At 39.4% G+C, this 27,834-nt stretch overlaps 2 protein-coding genes across 5 annotated transcripts in view; one reads left to right on the top strand and one right to left on the bottom strand.

The window, feature by feature from the left end:
- tmem94 (transmembrane protein 94) overlaps positions 1–10,771 on the top strand; it is a 74,314-nt gene extending 63,543 nt beyond the window's left edge. Inside the window, exons 24-32 of the mRNA XM_051918734.1 lie at positions 517–706; positions 791–868; positions 1,662–1,747; positions 2,686–2,767; positions 3,012–3,148; positions 4,496–4,590; positions 5,932–6,025; positions 6,190–6,360; positions 8,108–10,771. Coding sequence (XP_051774694.1) covers positions 517–706; positions 791–868; positions 1,662–1,747; positions 2,686–2,767; positions 3,012–3,148; positions 4,496–4,590; positions 5,932–6,025; positions 6,190–6,360; positions 8,108–8,180 — 1,006 coding nt within the window. The 3' untranslated portion in view covers positions 8,181–10,771. The remainder of the gene's footprint in view (positions 1–516; positions 707–790; positions 869–1,661; positions 1,748–2,685; positions 2,768–3,011; positions 3,149–4,495; positions 4,591–5,931; positions 6,026–6,189; positions 6,361–8,107) is intronic.
- Positions 16–26,714, bottom strand: galk1 (galactokinase 1). 4 transcript variants are annotated; one of them, XM_051918720.1, is made up of 9 exons: positions 26,280–26,714; positions 23,349–23,535; positions 21,442–21,561; positions 21,080–21,215; positions 18,936–19,117; positions 18,420–18,570; positions 15,476–15,638; positions 14,418–14,505; positions 16–62 (listed from the first exon to the last, which is right to left on the bottom strand). In XM_051918720.1, exons 1-8 carry the CDS (start codon positions 26,697–26,699, stop codon positions 14,434–14,436), a joined length of 1,431 nt encoding a protein of 476 aa, XP_051774680.1. In that variant the 5' UTR covers positions 26,700–26,714; the 3' UTR covers positions 16–62; positions 14,418–14,433. The 4 variants fall into 4 exon arrangements, with proteins under 4 accessions (XP_051774680.1, XP_028675698.1, XP_028675697.1 ...); XM_028819865.2 differs by lacking the exon at positions 16–62 and adding an exon at positions 6,495–6,574; XM_028819864.2 differs by lacking the exon at positions 16–62 and adding an exon at positions 6,495–9,494.
- Positions 26,715–27,834: the final 1,120 nt, after the last annotated feature.

Genomic DNA, 27,834 nt, shown 5'->3' on the forward strand with positions numbered 1-27,834 from the left:
GTCTCTGTTGTGTCTCTCTGTCCACTTTATAGTCTGATTTTGTTTGGATGGGCACCAAGAACCTGTAATAGAAAAAGCATGTTCATAAAATGAAGGATAACAATTGCAGTATATGATTTCTGAGTTGCTACATTGGTCTACTGTTTAAAGAGCCTCACTGTTAATACTTCGGTGCTACACAAAGTGTTTCACTAAATATACCAAGTAAACTGTTTACAGAAATAAACTGACCGAAAAGTACAAATTTCAGAATCCTTTAGGTTGAGTATTCAGGCTCAAAACTGGCACCTGTGTGGCACAAGGCAGAGGCAGAACCGAGTGAGGCCATGAGTGGGCAGTGAGGATAAAAACATACATAAGATTAAAAAAAAATAAGTTTAACCAGACCAAAAATTGTCTTTAACTCAGAGATTGTTGCTCAAGATGGCAATTGTGAATTTAAAATTTTGGGCAGACTCTTGTATAATTAACCACTTGAAGTGCCGCGTTCGTTGTCTTTGTTTTCCCTGTGAACAGCATTGCCCTGGACCCTCTGTATCCCTCGCGCTGCTCCTGGGACACATTCGGCTATGCTGCCAGCACCAATTTCTCCTCCGACACAGAAGACCTCTCGCCTATGCAGCTGTCTGGACTCCTCAATGGCCTCGCCTGCTCCTTTTCTTTGCAGCAAGAGGAAAGCGTCAGCATAGCAAAACTCATACAGCAGGTAATGTCAAGCATTCACTTTGTTGTTTGTTTTTGTACTACAGATCACATTTTGAGGTGTTGCTTTTGACTGTTGTTGTTTCAGGCTCGCCACACTACTTATGGGATCAGAAAATGCTTCCTGTTTCTCTTGCAATGCCAGCTCACTCTTGTGATTATACAGGTGGGTAGGTCCTCTGCACCATGGCTGCTTTTATATCCTTTTAAAATACTAAACATTTTTAATGCATGCTGAGCTACCATGGTACAAGATGCACCAAATAAGACAATCGCACAGTGAAGGAAGCTGGGTGACTCCGGCCTGGTCACTGTGTAGAATTTGCACATTCTAGAGATATTAAGCAGCACCCCCCCCCCCATAAATCCCAAACACATGCAAGGTACTGTATATACAGCAGATTCAGAAAGTAGTGTTGTAGATTTAATTTTAATAGATAAATTTGCCATTTTTACTCATCGGTCTGCACTGTATCACTCCATATGCTAGTTATAATTTCATATGCTCTTTTCTCGCTATCTTTAAGTATCCTGCCCAATACTTTTTTAATAGGATTGTGAAATATAAAGTAATAATTGTGGCCTTCTAGTGGATAAAGCTTCAGTAGATTCACGGTGTGACCCTGAGTGAGTCGCTTATCCCACATTCGCCCATTTAATTAATCTGCTCATTTAATGTTAGAACTGCAGGAGGGCCCTAACAGCAATGGGCACTTCGATGGGGTGGCAGCTGAATACTGTAAATAAATATAAATACAGCAAGTGAATAAAAATTGGGACAATATTGTCCAATCGCATAAATCCACAGCCGTCTGAAAATGTATTTAAATGGTTTTAACAGTAAGAGCAATGGTCCTGAATGGTCACAATGTAATCTCATCCATTTCTTTTTACAGTTACCCTGGAGCCCTAGTGCATTTTCTTTTTCTGAATTGTCATGTTATGTCTTTCTTTTGTAGTTTGTGGCGTGCCTCGTCCAACTCCCTCCTCCCATCAACATTACGGACATCCTTTGGCTTTCATGTTTCTGTTTCCCGCTGCTAAGGTAAGTGAGTAGGGGGAGCAAAGATAAGGGTAAGACCCTGCCACCTTTTCTCAATGATTTTCAGTTGCAGACTTCCTTTGTGAGTCGTGGAGCACTCCCATCATGACAGGCAGTCGTGTAGTTTGACATCTCCATCAACTCAGTCTGCACTGATTTGCCCCGATTTTGTCTTTAGTCGTAGGGTTGGGCTCTGTGTGCATGAGAGCGGACAACCAGTGAATGCTTATTCAGAAGTACTATGCATATGATGCACTGATGAAGAATAAGGAACACTGGAGTTTTGGCCCCCACAAACAGAAGAGACGCCCGTCTGTCTGATGACTCGTGTTTTATGTACCATGACAGAATAGAAAAGGGGTGGAAGCTGAAATTGCTGCTGAACGCACCATACCTGCAAAGCATTCGTAAAGTACCGACTCCATCAGGCAGCAGGTTGAAAAGAAGAGAGCTTGTGATACTCTGGAAATGAGAAACTGTGCTGGAAAGTCATCATGCAGTCGTGTAATCTAGTTGTATAACTGGACACCTTCAGGCATCGAGATCAGCAACTGCAGTCATCAAGTTTGACATCCTCTCCAACTGGAAGTTGCGATATGTGCCAGCAGCTTTAGGTGCAGCTGTAAATGTAGAACAAATGCTTCAGGTTAACTCAACTGGAACAGAATATCATCATTTTGTTTATTTTTTGAGGCCATTTGTGGGCTCAGTTGTGTGAGAAACACCGGGCCAGGAACAAGTTGCTTGGTTTGGATTTGTTGTATTATTCACCCACCCCTTGACATGCTTTCAGATCCTTTTTTTTCCCAGAAAGCCTTGTGTCTGGCTCATAGTTTTTGTCACATTTATCACATATAAGTGTAAGCGTTTGTATAGCATTTCACCCTCTCCTGCAAACACGTAGAATCTGATTAGATTGTCTGTCTGAATTTCAATGGCAGCTTATCTTTGCTGGGGAAGCCTCCGGACAGCTCTGTCATGACAGTGGCGACTGGGAAAAATTTGGATTCCATTCCAAGAAAGGTAAGCCACTTACGTGCAGTTTTACACCGGGATGTGTTTTTATCCTCTTTTCTAAAGCATCCATCCAGCATTATAATCTTCTTGTACAGTAATGTTGGCCACTTTCAGATGACTCCTGCGCTCTCATGTTCATGGTTTGAAGAGCCTCTAGATTCCTTTTAGAGCTTTGAATGCGAATGCTGGTCCTTTGGCTTTTACAGTTCTGTTTCAGAGTGGAGTGTGCTTCTTCTCTCCTATTTTACAGACACGGCATCGTTTCCTGGTGTGCTTCCTCATAAAGTTTAGCGTCACTATCTTGACTTACCTTTCCTGTTTTGGCTTTACCCTACAAACATTCTGTGAGAAATCTCGCACCAACTGTTCCTCTGTCATTTCAACAATGTGAGTAGCTTCCTGTATTTCTTCTGTTTGACAACTGGCATCAGAGTTCTGGTCGTCTGTGCAGTGGGCACCACCGTGAGTGGCATAGCCACTGCATATCGTTTGTTTCCTTCCAACAAACTTGTGCCTCTGTGGTGCCATTAGTACCGTATATACTCACGTATAAGTCTGGTCTTGAAACCCAAAAAATCAATCATAAAATCAGACCCCGACTTGTAAAATCCATCCATCCAACCCGCTATATCCTAACTACTGGGTCACGGGGGTCTGCTGGAGCCAATCCCAGCCAACACAGGGCGCAAGGCAGCAAACAAACCCCGGGCAGGGCAGCAGCCCACTGCAGGGCACACACTAGGGCCAATTTAGAATCGCCAATGCACCTAACCTGCATGTCTTTGGACAGTGGGAGGAAACCGGAGCGCCCGGAGGAAACCCACGCAGACACTGGGAGAACATGCAAACTCCACGCAGGGAGGACCCGGGAAGTGAACCCAGGTCTCCCAACTGCGAGGCAGCAGCGCTACCCTCTGCGCCGCCCAACTTGTAAAATGCAACTCTTAATTTGTTTATTTTATTTCATCATCTTGCGTCCTCCAATCTCCCTCCAGTTTCTCAGACACATCAAATTTTGTTGCAGTTACCAATTTCTTTCGCCACTTCAACGACTTTTAATTTAAAACCAGCTTCATCGTAGATAAGGGATGCTCTTACGATAAAGGTGTATGAGGGTGTGAGATACACAAAACCGTGCAAATGTCGCTTTGGAATAGTTTGGGTATTACCATGTGGGCACAATACATAGAAAATAAGGCAGTATGCTCCGTGGTTACTCTCTCAGGTGGGCGTTAGCATATGACCGACATCTGACATTATAAAATACCAGAAATTATACGGTAAAATCAAGCCCCGACTTATCCATGGGAGAACTTAAACGTGAGTATATATGGTATGTATTAGGATGAAATGTGGGCATCTCTGTATGAATAAGGTGGCATTTCTAATGTGAACTGTCAGTGCAGTGCAACATCTATAGTGATCATCCAGTTAAAATAAATTAACAAAATAATAAAGGTTTCAATAATTGGTAGGCACAAAACTGCAGGGGATGATAGCACTGTTGTCTCCTGGCTCCGCAGATCCCAGCCTGGTTGCTTATCTATGGAGTTTGCATGTCCTCCCCCTGTCTGCATGTTTCTTTTTTAAATGTTCGTTGGCAACTCTAAGTTGGGTCTGTAGGTTTGTGCCCTGCAATGGAGTGGCTGCCAGGACAGATGCCTGTTCCCAACTGGCCAAGTGAGTTTTCTGTCGCACGATTTCTCTAACTTTGGTGCTCTTCTCACTTCCTAGTAATTCTGAAGGCGCTCCCAACTGGTTTGGAGAGTTGGCGAACGGCTTGCTGCTCATCCAGAAGGTTATGGCTGCTTTCTTGGCCCTGCATACAGGTCAGTACCTGATGGCACGTGGATTCTTTGCGTTTCTCCTGCTGTCTGCAATATCTCGTCTATTTGTGGTTGCTGTTTGGTATGGAATTAAAGCTGGGTAAAGCAACAGGTGCTCATAACACGACACTTTTTAAGTATGTTATCGTGGAAGTTTGTGTTTGTTTTTCTTCACCCACCCGGTAGTTACTGTTAATTGTTGTTTGTATGAGTGATAGGTATAGCTACTTTATTATGTCCAACGTGGACAGCTGCTTCAAGCAAACAGACACACTAGCTTGGCATAAGCAGACCAAACGTTGGCCTGAGCCACACCTGCACGGACCACTAAAGCAGATGCCCTCTCACCATGTGGTTACTTTTGAAAACATTAGCTTAACTGCAAAAGAAAAAATAAACTAACAGAACACTGTAAAGCCATGCTAGCAAAAATAAGAAATGTATTTGAAAAGAAGTTATTGAAAAATACTTAGGATAGAGATGATGATGACGACGACGAAGGCGAGTCCCATTATGTGTGGGGGCATAGCTGCTTTAGATTTTTGTTCAGTTTGCGAAGGTCTTGCTAAGAGGACTCTTCCGGGTGACGATGTTCTGTCTCCTGTTCTTGTCTTTTTGCAGCAAATATACCAGAACTTTCTACGTGAATACAGTCTTTGTTACCGTAACAGTGAATCTCTAAATATATATATAGCAGGATTTCTCTAAATATTAACATAATTTGGGTATCACAGTAAACATGCAGATAGAAACCAACCCAAGCCGGGACGTTAGTATTTCGATGAGCTGAGCTCACTCACAGAGAGAACATTCTCTACCTTATTAGACTGTGGGAGAAAACCAGGGAGCCCAAACAAAAACCCAGTCAGGCAGAGGCAGAACATGTCAAGTAGACGAGTGACAAGCACCAGGAACTGAACTGCATCTCCTACAGTTGTGAGGCAACCGAGCTAACTCCACCATGTTCACCCTGCAGATGTTTCCTCTTCCCAAAGTTTTACAGACTGCTAATGGAATGGGATACTTGGAATGACGGAGAGAGAGCATCCTTGTCAACATAATTGTGCTTTTACCATAGCAGATTTCCTGATCAGCTGATCCTTTCTTTTCTGGTATTGTTTCAGCAATATGCTGTCTTTCTCGGCTAAAAAAAAAAAAAAAAAAGCTGTCATTGTGCAGATTATTTCAGGAATGGTTTTGGCCATTTGCTTTTAAAAGTAACAAAGCATCTTAGTGCTTTCTTTCTCCGGCTTTCCAGTCCAATGCCTTTTGTTGTGGATATCGGCACAAGCCCTCGCTGTACTAATTGCTGCCTGTCTTCATTCTTCTCTCTTCACTGGGAAGTGGTTGTGTCACTCAGCCATGTCCATCGTTCCAAACCTTTGTGGAGGAAGAGCCCCTTCACCAATACCTGGTGGTGCTTCGCTGTGCCAGTGGTGTAAGTGTCCCTCTTTTTTATTTTTTTAAATTTTCACCCGGTGGCTGTATGGGAGCCATTGGAGAAGAGCTCAAATACTTAATGACAGCTGACTGTACTGTATGTGACTCTTATAACGTAAAGCCGTGTTTGGATTCAGCTTACAGTTCCTTTTTACCCCATAGCTTGCTGGGCCAAGTCATTCAAGCAATAGTGGACTTTAAACTGTGGAATAACGTGCACTCAACTGTTGTCATTACAATGGAAGACATACCTCTGTGGTCCTGGCTTTTGGGTTCACTCTCCGTTTTCCTGGTGGTGGTGGTGAATGAGATGGTGAAACTCCATGAGATCAGGTATGTCCCTTCTGCGATGTTTCAGATTAAGAAAAAATTGGAGCAGAATAATGGCTAATGTTTTTGTTTTGCTTTAGAAATCGGTACATATATAAACATTCTTTGGCACAGATGAGACACAGCAATACAAAAAGTTAAAGCAAATAAGGGTGGTCTTTATGTAATGTGACTACAGCAGTGTCTTCAACCTGTGGCAGGAGTTACAGGGCAGTACCTGAGGGAACAAAATAAAGTGCAGGTAAAGCAGAGCAAGAGGCAAAACCAGTTACACGTCAAGTCCTGCTAGGTTTTTAAGACAAAAAAGTTTTTGTGTTAACACTTTTATCCAGTTATGAAATTGGCTTAGAACCAAAACGATACACGGCTTGTGCCGGAGTAGTGTTACCTGGTAGTGTCAGAATTTGGAATGAAGGAATCAAAATAATGGCCAGATTAAACACCTTTAAGTTCAGCACCCTACCTCCATCCTTTTTATAACCCGCTTATCCATTTCAGATTGACATCTATAAGACGTTAATGGAAACACACATTTTTGGAGAGAGGGTGCTGCTAAAATAAAATAGTTAATTTGTGTCAGGCAAGGTGCGTTTTTGAAATCAAACTAATTTTCATAACTATAACAAGTAAAATATGCCAAACATGGTTAAGAAAGTGGGACAGAGCTTCTGATTCTATTTACTGTTGTCCAATGCTGAACTCTCAATTTGTACGACAGCATACGTAACTGCAAATTCTGATCAGTTATGTGAGGCTGCTTGAAAACAACAAATTCTGTTTTAAAGGAATTCTGAAGTAATAATCTCAAATTGACAAGTTTGATTTCGTAATGATACATTTTATTTACAAAGGTAGCCGTAAAGTTCAGACAAATCTAAAAAAAAAAAAAAAATTTGGAGAATTGAAATGTGAAGAGTTTGTGACTTTTCACATTTAAAATTAATTTGGCTTGTCCATTAAATGTTTTTCTCCTTAAACACCTAATGTCTCCTCCAGCCACTGGTGGAGTCTCACAACAGTAAATGCACAGTTGTGACAATAATAACAATTATTTACATGTATATAGCGCTTTTCTCACTACTCAAAGCGCTCTCCACACAGGGAGGACCCGGGAAGCGAACCCACAATCTTTTTACTGCAAAGCAGCAGCACTACTACCACTGTGCCCCCTGTGAAGCTGACCATCCCAATGCAGGTGTTTGAGTCCTTTACCTTTGCGTGTTCTCCCCTACGTCTGCATGTTTTGCTATCCCATGCCAAAAGTAAAGCTGGTGATGTTAAGCAGGCCTGAAGGAAAATTGAAGGCGGTGGACATGTGCCTTGTGATGGACTGCTGCTCCATCCAGGGTTAGTTCTACTGCAATAGGCTCTGACCATCCTGAACTGGAGTTAGCAGATCTGAGAATTGTTGTTTTATCTTTTTATCACAATGGCCTTCATAAAGCAGTACATAGGATTAGAACTCGTACTAGATACAAGTTTTTTTTTTCTTTCTAAAAACACATAAGACTCCTGCCAATCTTAACATCTGGTAACCAAAGTATGATAGAAGTGTACACCTCAAGCAACAACTAAATTCTTGGTTATAAAAATCAAAGGGGATTAAAAAAAAAAAAAAAAAGTTAACGACTTTGATCATACTTCTAGTAACTGATGACATGCATTTATCATAGGTTAGAAACAGACAGATTGCATGAATATCCATGAAATTTCAAGTGGAAACTGACCTTAAGAATTTTGTTTTTTCCAGAGTACGAGTTCGTTATCAAAAGCGCCAGAAGTTGCAATTTGAAACCAAGCTGGGAATGAATTCCCCTTTCTGAAGGCCAGAGGTGCAGCTACAGACCTTGCGTTGGTCAGATGAGAGAGCGACACCTGAACGGACTGCAGATGCTCGTCGTCAGTGCAGCAGGAAGATGATCAGTGGCCCTTGACTGTAAAATGTTTTAGTATTTTTGCTGTGAACTGCCTGGATGCTCATTTTCATACAAAAAGGTTAAAAAAAAAAAAAAAAGTTCGCAAGCAAATATTTTTGAACTTATTTTTACCATTGTCAAATTATGTGGAAGTACTCCCTGTGAATTTGTCTGAACTGTCAGATACATTTAATAGAAATACAGTTTGTACATGCTACACAGTCTGAGTGCAATAGTTAACTGATTAAGCGGTTACTCTGATTATTTAATGAACTTTTCAAGCACATCTGTTTAAGATGCAATGCAAGGTAAGCTGCTGTAAAGCACATCCTTCTGGATCTTACTTGAACCGCACCTTCATTTCTCATTAGATTACAGGAGACACACTTTAGTAATCCTAATGGGAGATTCAGCTCCTGTTCCAGTTTAGTATAATCCATTGTTTCATTGTAATTGCCAGACCTCCAAAAAAAAAAAAAAAATTCACCCCATGGGTGCCCCTTTCTGCTGAAGACCTGCAGCCCAGTACACACCAAACCCACCTGCCGAGAGTGCTTCCTGTCATGTCTGTTGATGCCCCTAGCAGCTCTATCACATCTATGACTGTTGCTATCAGGATACGCACAACAAAACTTGTCTTATTTTGTAAGTTTTTTCTCTCCTTCAGGTGCTACTTTTATAATCATGTACTGTAAAAAAGGCCTTTTTTTTTTGCTTAATTTGCATTTCGTACTGATCACTGTCGTAAAATCCTCTCTAAAATTGAAAGGTCAACATGAGAAACGGTTCTTATTCTGGACACCCAGCGGCTCTTGTGTTCATTCAACACATCACATACAATACAAATACCAACAACGCCTGCTGTGTTCTAGTGTGGTGACCCAGCACCAAGCAGTGGTTTCATACCTCAACGATAAATCCACTCTCTGGGTTTTATTAAGAACATAAAAATGCAGATTGTAGATATAATACTGACATACTCCCAATATCACACATTAGAAAGGACAATGCTGTACATCAGTCAAATTTTAAATCATGAGTTAGACTTGAAATCCAAGACCTTAAAACTTGAAGCTTGGTCCCTGTGTTGTCAGAATGGCAGTCATTCTGGGTTTTGGATACCATTTGTCATCTGCCCAGAATGTTTTATCCACAGGAGAACAGATTTTCTTGCATCAGAGTAGAAATTCAAAGTGTTAAAAGTGATTGTTAAACACAAACCTAAAAAAAAAAAAAATTCACTGTCATTTGTCTAGAATCATTTTCCCTGATGTTACTTTGACTTATTCTAACGTCCTTTTTTTTGTTGTTGTTGCTAAACTTGTGTTTAGAAGTCAATCAAATCACTATTTCTTACTTTCTAATTTAAGGGAATGTTTTACATTTTTTAAGCATTTCTTATTTATACCAAGTTTGTCTGGGATTTTCATTGTCTTTTACATTTGGCCATTTCTTGTTTCAAGGCAGATTTAAATGCAAAAATGATCTTAAAATGTAGAATGACATTAAAAGTCCAGATAAAATAAGCAAATAAGACCTCTTCACAAAGAGACAGAAAGAATCCACGTGTGTGCACTTGAGCCCATGCCACTGACGTGATCAGGAGTGGAACTAACTGCAACGTCACGGAAAGGAAATATTCAAGTCAAAGTTTTGATTCTCTGATGTGTCCTGTTTTGCTCAGGACTACTCACACTGTTGACACACGTATGCCATTTTGTACCTCATCTGCAGCATCCATCACTCTCTTTGTCAAACAGGCCTCCTAATGGTGTTCTCCTTTGCTCCAGTCCCTAACAAGGTAGTGTGCGTTTTGTTTTTGTTTTTTTTATTATTACTGAACAGTACTACTCTGCCTTGCATATTTTATAACCACTTAGAGGCAATACGGTACATATTGTGAAAAGCTCTTCAGTAAAGTCATATTAGCATTATTTACACTAGTCTCACACCTTGACTCCCTATCAAGTTCAATACTGCTGTTTTCAAGAAAAAAAACATCTACAAAGAAAAAAGTAGACCACCGCAGGAAAAGCTAGAGTTGTAGTAATGCTCAGTCCAGCTTTAATGGCGGTCCTTTCAAGTCTGACAAGTGGACCCAACACTAAAGGGATACTAAACACGTTATGACCTCTCTTGGCGTGGAAGTGTAGGCATTTTGCTTTGCTGCATCAGTGACAAATCTGTTAGGGGCGCTAAAGTCTTCATCTGCCATTAAAGTCTAGGTGTCTGTTGTTGGACATTATATGGGAATAAATCTGACTTCAGTGGGAATGTAGTGTCAGTCTGTCAACTTAAGATGTTTCAGCATGCGCACACTGAGGAACAGAAATGTGTAGAATGTGCTACTGATTGAGTGATGCATGGAAAATGAATATGCAGCAAAAGTCTGATATGTTTTTAATGGTGTATATTTTATAAAATGTTAGTTGTACAGTATGATCTTTTTATCAGTATGTTGTCAAACATTTTAAAATTAATAAACTGTTTTAAAGTGAGTCATGCTATCTTTGTATGCATTATTATAACACGAGAAATGGAAAAGTGTTTTCTTACTTATAATAATGAACTTCTACAATAAAATTTATTTTTATATAATCCAAAATCACACAAGTGGTGCCGCAATGGGCTTAAACAGGCCCTGCTTTTTGACAGCCCCCCAGCCTTGACTCTCTTAAGACCACCTTGGGAAAGGCAGTTCAAAGAGAGACCCCGTCCAGGTAGGTTGGGCGTGCAGTGGCTGTCAAAAAGAAGGGGGGGGGTCAATACAACACAATACACAGAACAGAACACAAGTAATCCTCAATTCAATAAAAGAGTGCAATAGAAATCTTACAAGTACACAGCACAGTTTAACAGTAGATGATATCACCTAGGGCGGCACGGTGGCGCAGTGGGTAGCGCTGCTGCCTCGCAGTTGGGAGACCTGGGGACCCGGGTTCGCTTCCCGGGTCCTCCCTGCGTGGAGTTTGCATGTTCTCCCCGTGTCTGCGTGGGTTTCCTCCGGGCGCTCCGGTTTCCTCCCACAGTCCAAAGACATGCAGGTTAGGTGGATTGGCAATTCTAAATTGGCCCTAGTGTGTGCTTGGTGTGTGGGTGTGTTTGTGTGTGTCCTGCGGTGGGTTGGCACCCTGCCCAGGATTGTTTCCTGCCTTGTGCCCTGTGTTGGCTGGGATTGGCTCCAGCAGACCCCCGTGACCCTGTGTTCGGATTCAGCGGGTTGGAAAATGGATGGATGGATGATATCACCTAATAGGATTTGGATTTCTCTCATGTGTGGTGATATTTATTACAGGTTGCGTAACTGTTTGTCTTCCAAGTTAAGATACTGCAAGATGTTACTAAACATGCTATTCTCATTCACAGTAGGCAGCATAAGCGAATTTAATAGCTTAAAGGTTTAGATTGTCCTCATTAGACATGTATGATGTTCCACACAGAAACTTACAATATTACCATTCAAAATATTGGAAAAATGCTATGCAACTTTTACTTCATGTACATTTTCTTTCTCGCCCCCTTTACCATAACATGATAAATTTAAACAATAGCAGAGTAAAGGTTAATATGTACAAAAGTATTTGAAACTATGTTCTTTGGTGTGTGAAGTGTTGGAAAAGGATCTGCAATTGACCTTCATACTGACAGAACATCCAGGAACCAAAATAGTACAAGGAATAGTACAAGTAAAACTTAATTATAGTAACAGAGGTGACACAAAAGTAACAGTGTCAAAATTTGTGTTCCTTACAAGACAGTGATAAAAATAATAATAATTGTATTGCATTAATTTATTCTTAAAAGCCAACACTGGGAATATTCTAGTAAACATTAGATCTTACAGAAAAATGATTACTGATGCAAAGTCTAATCACTGAAAAGTAGCCTCTAATAATTATTTTTATTGTCTTTAACTGAACATCATTTAACACCAAGTGCTAATAATCCCCACCCCCACCCGAAACAATCGGTGTACACTTGTTGCTTAATCTAAACTGTACATTTGTACTGAATTACCTTTTACAAATGCCATAAATTTACATTCTTGAAGTAGTCTTTACAACATCACCTTTTGCAATAAAGAAAGATCTCATAGTAAGTAAGTAAACTGAGGAATTTGCGGTTTTATAATCCTACCCAACTTGTAAACCCTGTTGATTTTCTCAGAAAAATTAAACATTTACACTCCTGGGAATTTCTGAAACAGTGAAATAACGAGAACGGGTAATGTTTTGTTACCAACATGACTAGGTTTCTAAATAAGAAATTAACTGCTGTAAAAAAAACTAAAGCCACTGTGTCACTTTAGGGGCTAGCCACCCCTGCCTCTTCAGACATCAAGGCTAAATTCCACAAACCTGTATAAACTACACAAGTGTGTATGTACTGCATATAAATGCATATCTGTTAAGTGCACACACAGTATATAGTTTTCATAAAATGTACAACTCAATATACAGGGTGAGTCAAAATTAATGTTAACATTTGAATGGCGGCAACAATTTATTCTCAAAGCATACTTCATATGTGCGAGATGATTTACAGGACTGTTTCAGTCTGTTCGCCATCTTGTTCAACACACAAAAACCAATGAACAACAGTACCATTTGAAGCCCAGACACACATTTTGTGGGTAACAGATGATACCATAGCCCGTATTCTGGCCTTCAGGTCAGTGGTAGTGCTGCTGCTTTGCAGTAAGGAGACTGTGGAAGATTGTGGGTTCACTTCCCGGTTCCTCCCTGTGTGGATAGCGCTTTGAGTACTGAGAAAAGTGCTATATAAATGTAATGAATTAATTATTACTGGTATCACGGACTTTCCTGCTATCCTTCACCATACCCCATAACCAGAAATCATCCATCCATCCATTTTCCAACCCGCTGAATCCGAACACAGGGTCACGGGGGTCTGCTGGAGCCAATCCCAGCCAACACAGAGCACAAGGCAGGAACCAATCCTTGGCAGAACCACAAATCACAGGGTGTCTAATCAGGGGCAGTGTGGAGGCCATGGTAATGATCCACAACAACCTACTCATCGACCTGGAAAGGTGTGGTCGAGATAAAAATAATCCATTAGTGTTAACATCATTTTGACTCATCCTGCATGGACACTTAGATTAAAAAAAACTGAGGTGTACGTACAGCACTTCTCCAGTTACTAAGAAGCCATCTGTACGGTACAACGGTTATAGATAGTAATGGAGACACTGCACAGCATTTCTCACTCCTGATCATCTTCATCTGGAATGGATACTACTGCTTTATCGTACACCAAGGTAAAAAGAACACACACAAACCCCTATAAACTGTAGAGTATGGGTTTATATTTTACATAATGTAATTTACAACGTTTCCACAGTTGGTATATTAATTTGTCGATGCTCAGTTATGACAAATGTGTTCGGAGATTTTTCAGGTAAGGAAGACAGTTTTTGAGGAAGGTTGTTATACTCCCTGATCTTGGTGCTGGAGATTGGAGACATGTTGAATATTACATGCAAGTAAGAATGTCACTATCCTTAGTTCATGTGACAGAAAATACTCTATGAACCTATATTAGTGTATTTCTGTACATAATAGTAAGACTTTTTTAAATAAAATTTATACCTTGATATATGGACAGTTCATATAAAAAACAAGGCTTATACAAGTGTATTTTGGTTTAATTACAAATGGTGATAATGGAAAACATCATACAGCTTGACAACTATTTTTTATTTTTCATCATTTTCCTCTGACCCTCTCAACAGAAACTCTTGTCTACATCCACTTGGGAGGGCTGTGAAGGTTTTAAATTTGACTTAAGAGAAGCGTGGCTCAGATATCGGTGCCTAAATGCTGAATGATTTCAACAGCTGCCCGACCATCCCACCGAGAGGAGGCTTTTTGTGCAGTGAGCTCAGAGACCCTGTTAGGCAGAGGTTCTTTGTTGTAGATTTTTATGAAGTGCATGGTGAGTAGGTATGCTGGGATCTCTGTCAAGAGCAACATTATCGGTAGACAAACATTTGTTCCTGTCCCAAATAAACCTTCAACTCATTTCATACAACATAACCAGGAGCCTAAGTATTACTCAGTTTAGACCCCTTGATCTAGGATTAAATATTCTGAATTCATAGACTCTCCGACCCTGCTCTACCTGTGTGGTGCAGTCTTCAGAAGGTCAAGCTGCGTGCTCCTTCTGACGGTGTAGTGATATAGAAAGCTGGCACACCACTGTAATGTTTCTGTGGAGAACAAAAATACAGAAAATGAGAGACAGGTATGTGTTATCTATTGATTTAGTCAATTCTTCTCAAAAGACACTTATGAATCCTCAAATCCAAACTCTCTCTTCAGGGATATCAGGTACAGAAAGGCTCATTAAGTGGTCACCAGCATACTGCAAATCACTATAAAGACATTATAAACAAAACACATTCTGCATATTATTGCATAAAGCTGTGCTAACACAAAACTAGGATAACAAGGTTCATGCAGCAGCAAGCAGTGGTAACCAATGGACATGGTCAGACAGGAAAGGCTTTCGTCAATTTTGGTTCCTACCAACACAACAGTTTTTCTCAATTCAGTCATCGGTCCACTTTCTGAACTCACTTTATTCACATCCATGTCATGGGAGGCTTTAACGTATTGTAACAGCATCAGGCACAAGGTAAAAATCGATACAGGATGAGATGATAGTGAAACATTGGGCCCAACTGGGAGTGAAAATTTGTGCTAAATTTGGAAATCTGTGCTTGAGCAACTAGAATATTTAGAGAAATCCTATGTGAAAACAGAGACTTGCACACATTTTGTCTCAGTCAGTTTTCTTGGGGCTCCCACTGTTTGTCCTTTTCACATCTGGATGCTATCACTCTTCCTCCCATTGTTCTATACAGATAGACAGAGACAAGTGACAAGCAGCCAATTTCAGCCCTTACTTCACTGTAAGCTTAATTGAACTCTGGGCTTTCAGTGAGTCCTAAGCCCCACTTTATGCCTTTGGCACTCTATATGCTTTAGTTATTTTCCAAACCAAAAGTTAAATTATCTCACAGATTTTTTACAGACTGAAGTAGGTATTGTCTGAGAACTTATGCTCCAAAGTGGAGAGTAAAATTACATTCTCAAACCTGCTTATTACAGATCCGGATTGTGGAGGTTGTGGCTAATATAACAGGATTATTTAAGAATATCTTTTTTTTTTTTTACCTGAATGTGCTTAATTGTCTTTTCCACAGCTGAAGAATTAAGCAGGGTAACAGTGCAACCTCCAAATCCCCCGCCGGTCATCCTGCTGCCGTACACGCCATCCACTTCCAAGGCTAACTTTACTAATTGATCCAACTCTGGACAGCTCACTTCATAGTCATCTCTGCAATACCAAAAAACACAAATATGTACACTGGACAATTATCAGCTTCAAACAATTATAAAGTGCTTTACCTTAGTGATGCAGCATATGTAACGGAGTTGCATCATCTGTTTGCTTCTTTCAATCAGATTGTTCATGCATACTTAACTCTTTTGGATCTGAAAAGTATCATTTACATTCTTAATCTCAGAAGCTCCCGTTTGGCCATCTAACTGTGTGTCTTACAGCACTGCTGTTTCTACCTTTACTTTTGAATGGCAAATCATTTTTCACAGTGTTTTTGCTCACACATAAATGCACAATATACATATAAACACACATTAGTTTCCACTTTTACTGGGCCTTTTCCTATATGTGGCTGCTGGATGTCTATAAATTTTCTTCTGGACCTTACTGCACTCACATGAATCATGACTGGCTAAAATGGTCTTGAAATGCATGGACAGCAGTGCACTACTGGATTCTGTTGGTGAACTCTTACTGCTTCAGTGCTCTGACTTTTCTCCTTCTCCTAAATCCCCTTTTCTTTCTAGAGAACAATCAACTGCACTGGCAGACAGTGTTTAGACTACTGCTCTGCATTTAACACAGTTGTATCCTCAAAGAGGAACACAAAGCTCCTACAGTTGAGACTTACTGCCACCCTCTGCAATTAGATAATAAACTTCCTAATTGGCACATCTCGACTGGCCGCATCACATCCTCCATGCTGACCCTCAACACTGGAACCCCACAAGGTAGTGTCTTCTTTTGTACTTCTTGTTCACCTCCGAGTATGTGGAAAGACATGGCTATGACTCCATCTTTAAATCTGCCGATGACACTACCGCCATAAGCCGTAGCACCAACAATTGATAAGCCTTACAGACAAGAAGTCTACCTGCTGACTCAATAGATGTTAAGCATTACCTTAATGTTAGGAAAGCCAAAGAACTGCTTTAGCTCCAAAATCCATCAGATTCTGAAGCCTACCCTTTCCTGTAAGATCTTGGATACCCAGAGCCCATCCTAGCAGAATACTACAAAATACAGCAACTAACCCAGCATGGGATGCCAGTGGAAGGTGTACTTGGGCATATATACATCTATGATCACCCATAACAAGTCAACCTAGGAATGAAAAACTATCCGTGCCAACTCTGGTGCCCAAAGCTGATGAACTGCCAAGTTACCATGAAATATTTTACTTTATTAGTCCCAAGTGGCAATTTAGAATATATATTTTTAGGTTTCTGTAAAAGGCTAACAACCAACCACCACAACCCTTTTCAAATACAAAATTACAAAAAAAAAAAAAATTGCTATTCCAGGGCAGCAGTCTCTCCTTTATTACCCGCAAAGCCAAGGAGCTGGTCATAGAATTCACTTAGTAGGAGGCAGACCACTAAGAGGAGATAGTCAGACATTTTAAATTGGAGTCACTATCATGGACAATATGAAGTGGGCACTAGATATCTTTGCTATTGTCAACAAGGCCCACCAATGTATTTACTTCCACAGAAGTCTGAGAAAGGCCCGACTGTCTCCATCTCCGTTCACTGACTTTTTACAGGTTCATCCTGTCCTCACTGGCTGCATTTGCGCTGACACCACTAGATTTAGGGACAGATTTTAACTTCTGGTTATGAGGCTTCCTGACAGTCGAGCAGTACTGAAATTGACGTACTTTTTTCTAGAACCTTCTAAATTCTGTCCTCTAGTAATTTTATTATACTGTATACAAATGATAATAAGCTTTAATTTGATCAATTACCAGTCTTCTTGTCTGCAGCCTTTGTTGATTATGTCCAGGAGGCACCTGTGGTGGGTATAACCCCTAACCTTTCTGCTGTGGATTTTAAAGCTCTCTTTGATTTTTCACCATTGTGTTTTATATTCTAACTGGATGACTTCCAGATCACAGCTGTAAACTGTAAATGGGGTAATAATTATGGATACTTTTTTTTAACATCTGCTTTGCAAGCAGTGTTATAGTTGCATTTGCCTTTATCATTGAAATTGCTGAATTCATTTCAGAGCCACAGGGGCATACATAGCCCACCCTAGCAGCAGCAGGTGTAAAGCAGGAACCAAAACTGATGGGGTGCGTGTCCATTTCAGTGCATGATATTTCTGCATACTCACACACAATGAGCCAAATAAGTGTCAGCAATCAACCTGTTATATGCTTCTTTGTGATATGCAAGGTAAACAAGACTGAAATTTTAAAACTCATCTTAGTTTAAGTCATAGTTATGGGGGCCACAGTCTATCCCAGCAGCACTGTGCAAAAGGCAGACACAAGCCAGTCCTGTCCAGTCATGCATACATGCACACACGCACACAGGCATCAAGTCTCTCACAGGAATACTTGACAGTCACCAATGAACCTAATCTGCACATCTTTGAAGATGTGTGAGGGAAAACTGGAGTGTCTATAGGGAAACCTATGCAGGCAGAGATCTATACATAGCTTAGCTAGATGAGGGATTCAAACCTTGTACTCTGGATCTGTGATGCAGCAGCACAATCCACTGCAACATATTTTAAAAACATTTTATACGTAGTGGTTTTGGAAAAAAAAATTGAAAATGTGTAGATGCACAAAAAGCCTTGAAAAAGTAAGGGTAGACAGGACACTAGAAATCCTTCAATCTCATTAAATGTTCTTTGTTTGGAAGTAATCAACCGTCAAACAGCACTTCTTGATTTTTATTCCTAACATGAGTTGATAATGCCTGTTTCTAGTTCAAACCGATTTAATAACCACCTTGGCATTCCATTTAGACATTTTATTTTTACCTGAGGGAATTGTGACTTTCCACCATAAGTTTTCCAAACTCCCTGTAGTGGCCCAGTTTTAATGCTTCAGCAGCTTGTGAAGTCCTGGCAATCTCCCCAATAACATGGCGAGCTCGTCTAAATGTCTCCTCATCAAGCTTCTCCTTTGCAACTGCAAGATATAGTTGACTTAAAATTATATTACTTCTATCATTTTGTTACACTAGGATAATTAAGCCATTACATGCTGCCTTGTGCACAGATAATTTAAAAACATATCACTGGGGAACACCTAATCATATAAGGGTCAATTTAAAGTCACCAGTTAGTTTAACATGTACATCTTCAGAATGATGCAAAAAACACACAAACATGGCAAGAAGGTGCAAACTTCACAGAACTGCTTTGGTTTGATACTAGTCACTTACAGCAGTAGATAACAGACATCACACCCAAGAAAAAAGTTTGCAAACAACATTTGATGATCAGCATTTACAAAGCCAATAAAAAGCAAAACAAAAGCTATTAGTGATTTACCTTCCAAATCTTCTATGGAGGCTTCTCTGAGGCTGGGCTTGTTAAGTGCTAAAGCTGCTTGTTCACATTGCTTCCGACAGGTAGGGTACTCACTGCCAGACAGAGTATGGCGCACATTTGAATTTGTTACCAGGATAATGAGTTTCTTATCTGTAAGCGGCACAGGGAAGGATTCCAAGGACCTAATAAGAAAAAATAAAATGTGCAACAGGTGAAAAAGTAATAAGATAGAGACATGTTACATGCCCTGAGCCTAGATAGCATAAAACATACCGGAAATCCACCGACCATACAAAAACATTCAAGCCCACACTGGATTTATTGTAAATGTCAACACCACAAGTAGAAGAGAGTTCACTTTTCCTGTGATGCAAGTCTTCTTTGCAATGCTGTTTGCTTGCTTCCCATCAATACAAATGGGAGTGAATATGCCCAGTTTACAAGTAGCTACAAAGTCAAAATTACAAGCCAATTTTTGTTGTTCATGGAATATGATACTGCTCTCATTTGACTACATTAGAATTTACTCTTTTGTAAATGTAACGTTTCTATGAAAAGGCAACAAAGTAATTTATAAACGTGGAATGTATCCATATTTATCGGTCACTCTTTCTAATTATAATACTGTATTTAAAACAGAAACTTTGATGATTTGATGAATACACACAAACAGAACCAGGATATTCACTCTACTGTTAACTACCTTGTTATTAGCAGATCATTAATTAAGAAGAGAAGGACTTGAAAGCCTAAGCAAGTAAAATAAAATGAAGGGAAAAAAAGAATCTCTTGTATTATTGCAACATCAAAGAGGCTGAACAAAGGGAGTATCATATAATTATGAACTTCTTAATAAGGTCTAACTCTAGTCTGAAATAAAGAACTTCAAAATACATTCTATTCAAATCAGCAAGGGCTTCAACAAAATCAAAGGCAAAAAACAAAAGTAACACACAAAAGGCACAGACATAAATGGAAATAAGTTATTAAAACAAAGAAAAATTGATGCCAAGTTGATAGAATCTCTTAATTTTCTGAAATTTTCAGAATTTAACTTTCTGAAGAGCTCTCCTTTTAAACTATGCCAATGCACATGGCCAGCTCCCACCACAACAGTCTTGGAGACATCTTAGATGACTGGGAAATCATTAGCCAAACAAAAACATTAAAGTATTAAACACAAAAACCAGTGTGAAACACGCACAGTATGATGAACAGCCTGACACTATGAGTGCAATAAGACATTAACTGGTAAAGTACCTGGAAATCCAACCCTATTATTAATTAAGGAGACTGGAGAACACAAGCTGGTGCAAGACATCTAATGACTCAGATATTTTCATTAACAGCACAAATACAGAATTAGATTAAGACCAGGATGAACTTGTGACTGCTTGCCAATAAAATACTAGTTTACAGACCTCTACATTTACTATTTTTTTTTCTTTTAAACCAATTTGATATGAATTTTTAAGGCTTAATTTGAGCAAATAAAAAAATCTCAATGCTGGTGATTAAATACTGTTTACCTTTGGATTCACTTTTTTTTTTTTTTTTTTTTTAACTGTTTAATAGTCCTAATAAATTGCAATCAAATTTTACATTAATTTGATTTAAAATACTACTTTGCACAGATAGTAGGAATATGTCCACAACATTAATAAACTAAAGATTAAAATACCATTAATGCATTCAAAGGAAGATGTTTTTGAAAATAAGCATATGCACACATTTTGTGTCATATGAGTTGCATGGAAGTAAACTGTTGTCAGTGTGAATGAGGCTGCAGATATTAGTTACTACAGTAAATCCATCCATCCAAGTGTACGGCTGCAATGGCAGGAACTTCACGCTAAAAGCAGGAACAAAACCGGCATACTGGTTAAATGCACATCTTTAGGATATAGGAAACCAGTAGTGGTACTAAACACTGTGCTGCCTTACTTCATAAAAAAAAATATTTTTGTTTAGTGGTTTGTTTTCTTAACATTGTGGTGACTATCTACTCTCTCAACAAGCCCCCCTCCCCACTACATCTTCAGCAGATCACCAGTTTCTGTAGAGATTTCTGAATGAAGAATGATTATACACTGCATTCTCTTATTTTCTTGCTTTTCTTCTTTTATTCTTGGTGCACAAAGTACCTGCAATCTATAAGAAGTCCATGTCCTTCTTTGGCCATGACTGATATAAACTGGTCCATAATTCCACAAGGCATGTTTGCAAAATCATGTTCCGCTCTCTGACAAGCAAGTGCTTTTTTCACCAAATCTCCATCATCTAGTAATTTAAAATCAAAAACACATATTCAGTTTCATTAGGCTTTTTATGCAATTGATGCTATCATGTACATGTGAGTGACTGGACTACAGGCAAGACCACCCTGTGTTGTCATTACAAGCTCCAGGTATTAAATAAAATGAAAAGGCTGTTAGTACTACCTCACTGGAAACTGTATTTGAATATTTAGAATTACTACTGCGACACTGCAGTCACAAGAGTTTACCTGGGCAAAGCTGCTGCAGGAAGGTGTACACAGCAACCTCGAGAGATGCAGAGCTAGACAGCCCACCTCCAAGTGGCACATTACTTGCTATTACAGCCTTGAAGCCTGGAAGAGGACCCGCTGTAAGCAAAACAAAAAAAATTAATTTCTACTATTATTCAGAAAAATCATACTCAACTGACACTGAATATTCCACATAAGTTTGAAAAAATACTTTTGAGAACGAGATGAACTAAGAAGAAATATTCTTACTTTAAAAACGCTCTTTTATATATGCTGATAATAAATTAGTTATATTATGCATTCATTCTTAAATTGCCTTTGAAGACAGTAACACACTTAGATGTTTAAAGAAAGTTTTATGATAAAAAAAACTGAAATCACAGTATAGAACTGCATTGAGAAAAGCAAAGGTAATGATTAGCCGTTCTGTTTGAAACATGCACAACATGTCATACAGCACCATGATCCTTCAGGCACATTGTAAAAACATCAGAAGTGTGACATCAGATGTCTAACTAATAACTGAGTTGCCCTAATTCCCAAACAAAAAAGGCTGTTAGGGTTTCTACTTCAACTACTTGACTAGTTTGTTCCAGGTTTGCATAGTTCTTTACTTGAATAAGTGATTTCTGACATCCATCATAAATGTAATTAACCTTAATGTGGAGTCAGTATGCTTAACTGTGGGATTAACTATTTAAGTGAAACTTTTTTTGTTTTGTTTTTTTATATCAGCTTTTATTTGTTTGAGAAATTTGAAACCCTGGATTAGGCTCCCATGTAGTCTTCGATGCTCAAAAAGGTTTAATCATTTTAGCCTTTCAGAGATGAACATGCACTTTAATCCAGGAATGCACACAGCAGCCCTTCCCTACACAGCTTCTGTTTTTCAAAGTGTGGTGACCAGAAATGCACCAAGTTCTCCAGATGTAGCCTCAGTAGTACATACTGTAAAAAAGTTTCAGCATAACGTTTACCAATTTAAATTTACCCCCCCCCCCCCCCCACTTCATACTTTGAAGTTATTCAATTTGATAAAATTAATCCAATGGGGAAATTCAAATGCATACAGTAGCAGAAAAATAATAACAAGGACACAGACTCACAGGACAGATAATAAAGCCAATCAATCATTCGATACTTAGATGTATTGTAAAAGTATTGCCTAGAAAATTAAAACTGTTGCATCTGCACTGTAAACTCCTAAATTCTTTTCACAGATTACTTCCTATACGTTATTGTCTTCCATGTTGTATTTATAACTAATGTTTCTTTTGTCTGTATATAGCACTTTGCTGTTCTTTACTATAAAGTAAATTTTCCAATAGTTTGCTCAGATTTAATGGCTGTCCATGTATTTCTGAATTGTACTTCATGATTCCTCAGTATTTTCTACTTCTTGTCTGTGAGTTTCAAAAGTTTACTAACTATATCAAAATCTATGTCACTGATAAAAAAAAATCCAAAATGTACTGTTCCAAGACAAACCCATGAGGGACACCCAACAACCTCATTTCATTCTCCTATTATCTGCACTTGGCGTCTTTAGTTTTTTAACCAACTTAAAGTTTTATAAATGAGCACAGATGGCTAAATTCAGTTTAATAGCTAAATTTATGTGGAACTACATCAAATGTTTTTTGAACATTTTAGGTTTTGCTGAACATTTTTGTTTTGCCTTTTACTCCAGTTGCCTGTTTGAAAACATCTAACCGGTTGATTTTGATCTTGCTTTCATGAACCCTTAGTAGCTATTATGCTGTATATTATTATTCTAATAATCCAAGAGCAATTTTAGCTATATTGTTTTCAAGCACACACATAACATTCTGACTTTTTCAAACTGTTTCTGAAATTCTGAATCTGCAGAAGACTAAGACTTTTAAGAAGGGTTGCAGTCTCACCTCTATAATACTGGACAACTCCCTTCACATAATTGGCCCATTTGGGCTCCCCAGGTTTAAGACTGGAACCTTCAGGAATTGGGAACTCGACCTTGTGAGGTTCATCGGCTTCTCTTGCCGCAGTTACAATGACAGCAAACTTGTCTGATGTTGGATTTCCCACTATAACTGTGCACATAGGCAAAGCCTTAAAAAGAGAAATATTGTATATTATTAAATAATGAATATTAGTAATATATTGTAGTCATTATTTCAGTATAGCCTGCCTAATATAATAATTATATAAACTAAATACGCAATTACACGTCACGCATTAACCATTTTACATGTTTTATGGATATTTTATTAATTTGTATTACCTTCCTCTATTTGTGTACCTGGAAAAACAGTGAAGATGACTGCAAGTCTGCACCAGTGGCACTGTCTTAGTCCATCTGACAGCAGAAGCTGTGTTCATTTGCAGTGTTTGTCTTCTTGTCAAGTGAGTACTGCTTGAATAACTCCTCGTAATATCTTCAAAGTTTAAGCTCCAGATATTAGACCATATGTACCATTGCAAGAAAATGCAAACATTGCACAAAACTACTTAATATTTTTTACTTGTATGTTTGCTTCCTTTGCTTTTTGGTCCTTATAATATGTACTCCTCAAACACTCCAGTAGATGGCACCAAACTGTTTCATAAACCAATGCATGAAAATACCTGTGTATATACACACACACAAGTTAAATCTTTACACAGGGCACTCAAGTTTAGTTTCTTTTTATGTTAGCACAACTAAAATTAAATTCTTATTTACATGTACCTCATTGACCACCGACACCAACACAATACTAACAGCAGACAATACAATTTCATACTTTAACTGTAACATTAAACAATATACAGTGTGCATGAAGTATTCATGCAGTTTTCAGTACAAGGCACTGGTGAGTAATCTCATGATCTATGGATAAAAAGCCATCAATAAACCCTGTGATGTGACTTCCAATGAGTCTGAATGGCGAAGGGAGAAAAGTGGCTATACAAGATGGCTAATGAGAATAGTAAATTTAACTTCACATTTTAATTAAAAATTGTATAGGAAATCTTAAATATAACATCAAACGATAATAAAATTTAACATAAGAGCATTGTTAGAAATGCACACATGCAAAGGAATCACTTAAAGTACCAAACATAAAAGGCTATGTCACAACACAGTTTCTGCAAGATTACCATCCAGTGGTATTTTTTTTTTATGCTGTATTATAAATCAGCACAGTGGTGGCTGCTGCTGTTCAGCTACAGAGTCCTGGGCCCAGACCTTGTCTGTACATAGCATGCATTGTTTTCCTGTAACTGTGTGTGTTTGCCCCCATGTTTCCCTGATGTCCCAAACATATGCATATCAGGTTAATCTTCCACTCTAAATTAGTCATGTGTGTTGATAGTGTGCCTGTAGATGGACTGTCTGCCCTTACAGTGCTTGTACAGTATGTTACATGGGTTTATAATACATTTTGTTCTTTTTTATTTTCTGGTTATTTAAGCCATCATCTACTAACTAGTGAAACATGCAGACCTACAGTCCCAAAATAAAGGGGCATACTATTCAATCACTCTATGGTAAGTGCTTTCTGTGATGTGCTTGAGGCTCATCACGTCTTTTTTAACTTTTTTCTACTACGGACTTTTGTCACATTTGATGGACTGTGCTTTTATTAAACATGGACCCCCTGTCACATAAATTTCTCCGGCTTTCTTGTTCTTGCACTCTATATCCCATGCTTGACACTCAGAAGATGTTGCTGCTTTTCTTCCGTCTAATATAGTCTCCCTCATCACACCTGCTATTTGCTTGACACTCAGCAGCTGTTGCTGGTCTTTTTCTTTCCCCTATATTGCCATAAGAAACCAACAAGCACAGGTTAATTTGGTGAGGTTGCTGCTACTTCGGGTCATAAGATTTCAATCAAAACCAAACCAGTAGTTTGCAAGTAAGACAAATGGTCAGACTTTAAAGGAATATTCCATCCCTTTTTTTGTTGTTGTTGTTACTTACTTGTAGTGGTGGCAGAGAATAAATTTTGATCTCATGTTTTCACACAAATATATTGAATATTCAAACTTAACAAAAGTTGTTAATTAGCAGCAAAAACAGGTCACTAATTAAGAAAAGGATTAGAATGAAAACCTGCAGTTACTGGGGCCCCCTGATCTATGTGTTTATTTATTTAAAGAGCTTCGTTAAAAAGTCAAAATTCCCTCTGGGGACAAATTAAGTTCTATCTATCTAGTTTTCTCCCTTAACTGTATACTAATGAAGACAACTATTGCCAGGCAGCCGGGCAAATAACAATAAAGACTGAAGAAGATGGAACTACTTCAGCGTCAAGCCCACCAACGCGCTCATTTGTGAACAACAGGTTAAATAACCAGAAGGCATGGAAAAGCAGAATGAATAAGATAAAAATCAGATTTAATTAAAAACACACACATTAAATATCTCACTTAACATATATAAACGTTTGGTACATTCTAACAAAAACGACCAAACTTAATTTTGTAATTTCAACACTGAGTCCAAAGCACAGACGGTGAATTAACAGCTAGGAGTCCATTTAAAACAGAGATGCCGTTTGGTACAAGTTTGTGAACCCCTGCCGTACGGTATTATGTGGTGGTCGTGGCTTCCCATTTTGACGCTCGATTTCCACGCCAAGACTGGTGGGTGGAGTCGTAAAACATCGATACACCCGCGTCCCCGCCCTCCTTTTGAAAACGCTTTTTATACTTTACTTTAACACCCATTAAAGTGTTCGCTGGCTGAGAAAAAAAATTACCGTTGGCTTTAGGGTTTGCAAAACGAGGCACTTGCTTAAAGGTAACAAGAAATAACGGCTTCTGCATATAAAACTGGGAGTCGGAAAGAAGTTCAAGGTCCATACCATGGGCAGCACGAATCCCTGGTTGTAATCTGTGTGCTCGCCGATTAAATTCACTCTCCCGGGTGCTACGGCTGTCAAAGTAGGTCGCAAGTTCCCGAAGCTTTTCCGAAACACTGCGCGGGCTTCATCCACCACAACAGACAAGCTTGGCGTTTCGTAGGCTGTCATTCTTCTCCCCGTTGAACCGACGCTTTTCAACCAGGTGCGAATCGCACACTTAATGACCGAGCCTCCGAAAGCAGAAGCCGCCTGGCGGTCACGTGACTGACGGTACGCGTCCTCCCCATTGTGCGCGCGCGAGCACGCTCTCACTTCCGGATTTTTAGATGCTGCTTCTGTCTGCTGGGCGGCTGTGTGGTTCTTTCTAACCAATTTTTTTGCGGTGTGGATAGTTTTAAAAGTTAAATGTTGCGAAGGCATTAGTACGTAATCTTTAGGGGGTTGCGCCGTTTCGTGAGATCCAACTGAGAAATCTAATTATTGCTTTTAATTCGCTGAATTAGCACGGCAGTACGGAGTGATACCACTTAGGCCAGGTTTATACTTAACGCGACGCGTGCACCAGCGGACTCTAGTGCTATGCAGGCGTTGTACTGTTTACTTCCAGGGAGTCACGTCACTTATATTCCCTGCCTGGAGTTTGCAACTTTCCCCACTGGTGGCGCAGTGGTAGTGCTGCTGCTTTGCAGTAAGGAGACTGTGGAAGATTGTGGGTTCGCTTCCCGGTTCCTCCCTGTGTGGATAGCGCTTTGAGTACTGAGAAAAGCGCTATATAAATGTAATGAATTATTATTATTATTACTTACTTTACGTAAATCTAGAAGATTCCACCAGGTGGCAGTGCGAGATATCATCACGGTGATAAAACGTTCGGCTTCGCTGTGTTATGTATTGCCCGAAACATCCATTGAATTCCGAAGATACCTTGACACAATACAGTATCTCTGAAAAGGATGTTTAGTGATTAAATCCAACAGTCCGGGGATGCGCCCATTCCAGCAAGCATTGGGCGCAAGACAGAAACAAAATCCATGAACTTGGCATCAGCTCATCGCAACAAGCACACACATACACTGGCGTCATTTTAGCGTCATAAAATCGCTAATCCTAGAAATTTGATTCTGTTCATCTGGACAAAGATTTTAAGTGGGAGAAATATTTCGAGACTTATCCAAGTCTCTTCCTCAGTCTCAATTGACTGCAGGTTTCCCCAACCTTATAAACAGTACCTTTGCTTAATCACAGAGACTAGCACCATTGACAAAGGGCCAGTTGATCAGTGATATGCAAATTGTCCACTGATTAGTAGACGTGTGAACCATTCATAGAGGGTTGAGGAATGGCTGCAATCACAGCATTGTAAGATGGCGACAGATGTACCCTTAGGCCCCCTCTGTTCAGAGATGGTCGTTCCTTTTTCATGTAAATGGCCTCCTTGATTCCTCTCTCAAACCAGCGCTCCTTCCTGTCCAGGATGTGCACCTCTTCATCTTTAAAGGAGTGACCACTATCCTGTAGATGTAAATAGACTGCGGAGTCCTGGCCTGACGAGGAA

Source organism: Erpetoichthys calabaricus, chromosome 14, assembly GCF_900747795.2.
Source record: "Erpetoichthys calabaricus chromosome 14, fErpCal1.3, whole genome shotgun sequence".
NCBI lineage: Eukaryota > Metazoa > Chordata > Cladistia > Polypteriformes > Polypteridae > Erpetoichthys > Erpetoichthys calabaricus.